Here is a 5,000-nt window from a genome sequence, read left to right on the forward strand (position 1 = left end):
TCTTGACGAAGGCCATCATGGCCGCCTTCTCGACGCACGAGTGGGCCTCCTTGCTGCAGTAGGCCATCATCTTGGATAGCAGCACGCCTTCCTCCACGAACGGGTGCTGCTTCTTCAGCTGGCGGATCTTGTGGGCGCGGGCGGCCAGGAGCGACACCAGGACGCACTCGGACGCCGATCCCTGAGGAGAGACGGGAGCAGTTGACTCGGTGATGCTGCTAATCACATCTTTATTCTAGTGTTCAATATTGCACTTTTTTAAAAATCTAATAACACACTCTTCTGCTGCTTATCAGTCTGTATTTTCATCAGTTCATCGATTTCTCTACTTGCTATATACACTCACTCCTTTATCCATCTAATCTACATGTTGGCATTAATCTTCCGTCTGTTTGCTAGACACAAGAAACAAAGTTCATTCGAGTGACCTTTTAAGACTCACTCATTTTCCATTCATGAAACAACCAGATGAATTGGACGAAGTCTTAAATATTAACTGAAGCTTCAACTATAAACAAATAGTTTTTAGCTGTTATTATTGTTGTAGTGAATATTACCACTATGATTATCGTTGTTGTTAAAGTAAAGATGTTATGAAATGATGTAGGAATGAGATTTTGCGTCAGGGAAAAAGCCAGTGACAAAATGGCGGAAACTAAGGTAAAAATAAATGTAAAGACTAGATTTCCAGGAAAAAAACGATGAGTACCTTAACATCGTCAGGTAAAAATGAGTGATTTCCAGGAAAAAATGGTAATGGCCCTGACAAACTTTGCGAACCAAAGGTCAGTAGGACTGATATAGACAGGGACCTTTGAATAATTATTGAGCTCTAGCTACTTACCTGTTCGGCTACCCACATCTTCCCCCTATTCCCATTCCACTCCCACGTTTCAAAGCCGATTTCCGTTCCAATTCCCATTCTTAAGTATTAAGTATAAGTATTAAGTATTCTTAAGTATTAAGTATAAGTCTTCCCATTCTGAAGTATTAAGTATTCCCATTCTTATTCATCCCAGTCCCCAGTCTCATTCCTATTCCAGTTCCCATCTCCCAATCCCTCCTCCACCCACCTCCCTCCCTTCCTCATCTCTCTCCCTCCCCCATCCTACTCCCTCCCTCACTCTCTCAGACTCTCCCCCACCTCCCTCCCTCCCTCAGACACCCTCTACCCACTCCGCCTCTTTTTATCTACCACCGCCTGGGCGTAACATCAGATTCAAAGCGATCAAATGGCACTCATCCGAGCCCCTCTTCCTCTTTTAACAACAGGTAGGGCAGGTTTCTCTACCGCCTCTCTTAATATATCTTCGACAGTGTTAAAAAAAGGAAAGAAAAAAAAAAGAAAAAAAAAATGTGCGAATGGTTCTTTTGAAAAAAAAAAAAAAGTTTTAGCGGTGGACCCAAGCTATTGTGGTGGGTAATAGCCACATCGATTTCTTGTGCCGCCCGACCGAGAGAATCTTCCCTCTCCCCCTCCCTCCCTCCCTCCCTCCCCCCTTCCCTCCACATCGCCCTCTCTCCCTCCCTCCCCCCTTCCCTCCACATCGCCCTCTATCCCTCCCCCCCTCCCTCCCTCCCTCCCTCCCCCCTTCCCTCCACATCGCCCTCTCTCCCTCCCTCCCTCTCCCCTTCCCCCCACATCGCCCTCTCTCCCTCCCTCCTTCCTCCCTTTCCCCTTCTTCTCCCTCCCTTTTCCTTCTTCCCCCTCTCTTTTCCCTTCTCCCTCTCCCTCCCCCTTTTTCATCCCACTCCTCCTTCCCCTTCCCCCTCACCTCGCCTCGCCTCCCCCCCCCCCTCCTCGCCCACAAACTTTACCATTCATCACCAAGTTTCAGCGCCAGACCGCTGCGCGATGGAGGTAGTGTGGGGCGGGTGCAGGGGGAAAAGGGCGGGGGGGGGGGGGGATGTGGAGTTGTGTGAGGAGGGGGGAAGTGGGTTGAGGGAGGCTGGTGGAGGCGGGGGGGAGGGTGGGGGTTTTGAGAGGACTGGAGGTGGTGTATGTGGATAGGTGTGTGAGAATGTGGTGGGTGTGTAAGGAATGCCTGATGACTAAGGGGGGGATATAATAATTCATGTGGAAGCTTCTATGTGGAGTATGTGGCTTCATGTGGTGTGGGCGAGGATAGGTGGCTAAGAATAAGACTCTGTTCTTGGTGAATTTTACGTCTAACAGGGATATCGTATCACATAATGCTTTCCTTATAAGATCTTAAAGGATAAAACCCAACACGGGGGATGAGGATGCAATTCATAATCCTCCGTTGCAACACTAATAAGCAATCTAATCACATGTGAAGACGATCGGTGACAGCTTAAGAGGGGAAGAAAAGAAAAGATCTTCCACGCATGAGGATCTCGTCCCGTTTCATAAGGTTTTCGAATCCATCTTCAAGTAATCTATTTTCGGTCACTTTGAGGAAAGGTATTCTCACCTGTATAACTCCACCGCCTTTGCTGTTCTCAGTGAAGGACAAGAAGTCTTCGGGAAGACCCACCATCTTTCCTGCAGAGGAAAGAATACACAGAGCGCGTCAGTCTAAATAAAGGAAAGCAATGTAAATTTGAGTGCCGTTAATGACATGTGTAAGACATTTAGGGAAGCATATATAAGATATGAATTTGGACTTCCACGAAAGGAAATAAATATTGGATTAACCCAAGACCCGAGAGCATCAAGACACTCGACCTGTTAGGGGAAGTGACGACACAACAGGGAGGCTTTAATAAGATAAGAGAGAGAGAGAGAGAGAGAGAGAGAGAGAGAGAGAGAGAGAGAGAGAGAGAGAGAGAGAGAGAGAGAGAGAGAGAGAGAGAGAGAGAGAGAGACTAGCTGAGTGAGAGAGTGAGTGGGTGAGAGAGTGATTGGTTGGTTGAGTGAGTGAGTGAGTGAGTGAGTGAGTGAGTGAGTGAGAGAGAGAGAGAGAGAGAGAGAGAGAGAGTGATTGACTGATTGAGTGAGAGAGTGATTGGTTGGTTTGTGAGTGAGTGAATGAGTGAGTGAGAGAGAGAGAGAGAGAGAGAGAGAGAGAGAGTGTGATTGATCGATTGAGTGAGAGAGTGATTGGTTGGTTCGTGAGTGAGTGAATGAGTGAGTGAGAGAGAGAGAGAGAGAGAGAGAGAGAGAGAGAGAGAGAGAGAGAGAGAGAGAGAGAGAGAGAGAGAGAGAGAGAGAGAGAGAGAGAGAGAGAGTGATTGGTTGGTGGAGTGAGTGAGTGAGTGAATAAATGAGAGAGAGAGAGAGAGAGAGAGAGAGAGAGAGAGAGAGAGAAAAGAGGAGAAGGGGGAGGAAGGAGAGAGAGAGAGAAAGAGAGGAGGAGAGAAGAGAGAGAGAGAGAGAGAGAGAGAGAGAGAGAGAGAGAGAGAGAGAGAGAGAGAGAGAGAGAGAGAGAGAGAGAGAGGACGGAAAGTGAAAGAGGGACTGGACACCCCATCCACTTACCCAGCCAGTCCAGCACGATCGTCTCCAACTCTGTGCATGCCGGAGACGCTGCCCACGAGAACCCGATGCACCCGATGCCGTCGCTGAGCATGTCGCCCAGTATGCTCGGGTAGGAGTTGCCTGAGGGGAAGTATGCATGGAAACGCGGGTGCTGCCAGTGGGTCACCTGCGAAGGGAAGGAGGAGAGGCGGTAAGATAATCAGACCTTGGGAAAGATTGGAGACAATATCAGATTAGTGAGAGAGAGAGAGAGAGAGAGAGAGAGAGAGAGAGAGAGAGAGGGAGAGGGGAGGAGCTGGACAAAGAAGCACACAAGTAGCCAGGGATTGCAATAAGAGTAATAAGAATAGTTACAGGTAAGTAGATGAACTGACCTTTCGAAATTGGCGTGTATATAACAATAAAGATAGATAGAGAGACATACTACGAAATGGAACACTTATTGCCCCCCAAAAAATAACAACAACTAAAGACAAAGAGTCAAGACGGGGAACAACAACAACAAAAACACCAAATAAGATAGTTACCCCGGGCATGATCTTATCCTCGACGTCCTTCATGATGTCGTCCCAGTTCTCGCCGTGCTGGGGAGCCTCGAGAGGAACCATGTCCTTGAGGTAGCCCGGCTCGATCGCGGGGGTCACTCGTCGGTTCTCGATCGTGTCCATGTAGTTGGCGATGTAGTCCACCATCTCCTTGCCTCGCTTGCGGAACTCCTCGGAATTCATGGCTGTGTTGGTCGTTCACGGGCGCGGAGGAAAGGCTTCTATTCAGGCGGTGGGCGTTCGATGTCCGTTGATGAAGGCGCTGTCGCCGGTTGCTTTCGTCTCCTGCTGGGGGGGTAGGGAGGGGGGAAGGATGGTTACATAGGGTGATGGAAACCGCGTGATTGGGAATGGTAATGAAGCGAACAGTGATATTCCTGAATATTACTTTTCGCGAATAGCTTTTGGTCATCAGTTGGTAGAACGATAGATTTAATGGAAGTTAAAAAAAGGGAATAACACTGTTTCAACTTTACACCTAAATGTATAATCACATATATGCATTCGTATGTATTTCCACCCACCCACCCACAGACATACACACACACACACACACACACACGCCATTTCCCTCCATTCACTCTAACTAAACGCCGATAATTTTGACCGCACGGCGAAATGATCCCCCACAACCACATGGCGCACGCCCATCCCGCCCATTAAGCAGCGATAAAGCCATAACGAGAGTTAAGGCGAAGCATAATAGTCACCAATTACACGCGAGAGACGGTCAAAGGCGTCTGGCCGCGTCGTGATGGAACCCGCGCGGGAGGAGCATGTGGGCGGAGGGGATAGCGGGAAGGGGCGGGGGAGGGGGAGGGGGAGGGGGAGGGGGAGGAAATAGCGGGAAGGGGGCGGGGGAGGGGGAACGGGAGGGGGGAAGGGGGAAGGGGAAGGGGAGAGGAGGCTAAAGGGGGTTCCAAACGAGGAGGGAGAGGGATAGGGCTTCGTCTAAGGAGGGTTGGGGGAGGGGGAAGGGGAAGGGGGAGGGGGGAAGGGGAAGGGGGGAGGAG

General features: G+C 49.5%; 1 protein-coding gene across 2 annotated transcripts in view; it reads right to left on the reverse strand.

Moving 5' to 3' along the window:
• The window catches only part of LOC122254329 (aromatic-L-amino-acid decarboxylase), a 23,100-nt gene that overhangs the window by 5,887 nt on the left and 12,213 nt on the right, over positions 1-5,000 (reverse strand). Inside the window, exons 2-5 of one of the 2 annotated variants that reach the window (XM_043017973.2) lie at positions 3,970-4,275; positions 3,443-3,608; positions 2,436-2,506; positions 1-181 (exon numbers count right to left, since the gene is read on the reverse strand). The exon at positions 1-181 is cut by the window's left edge and continues 56 nt beyond it. In XM_043017973.2, coding sequence (XP_042873907.1) covers positions 1-181; positions 2,436-2,506; positions 3,443-3,608; positions 3,970-4,170 — 619 coding nt within the window. In that variant the 5' untranslated portion in view covers positions 4,171-4,275. The remainder of the gene's footprint in view (positions 182-2,435; positions 2,507-3,442; positions 3,609-3,969; positions 4,276-5,000) is intronic. The other variant, XM_043017974.2, reaches the window with a different exon arrangement.

The sequence above is a fragment of the Penaeus japonicus genome, unplaced genomic scaffold, assembly GCF_977035675.1.
Source record: "Penaeus japonicus unplaced genomic scaffold, GWHDUDI00000001_assembly GWHDUDI00000014, whole genome shotgun sequence".
NCBI classification, from domain to species: domain Eukaryota; kingdom Metazoa; phylum Arthropoda; class Malacostraca; order Decapoda; family Penaeidae; genus Penaeus; species Penaeus japonicus.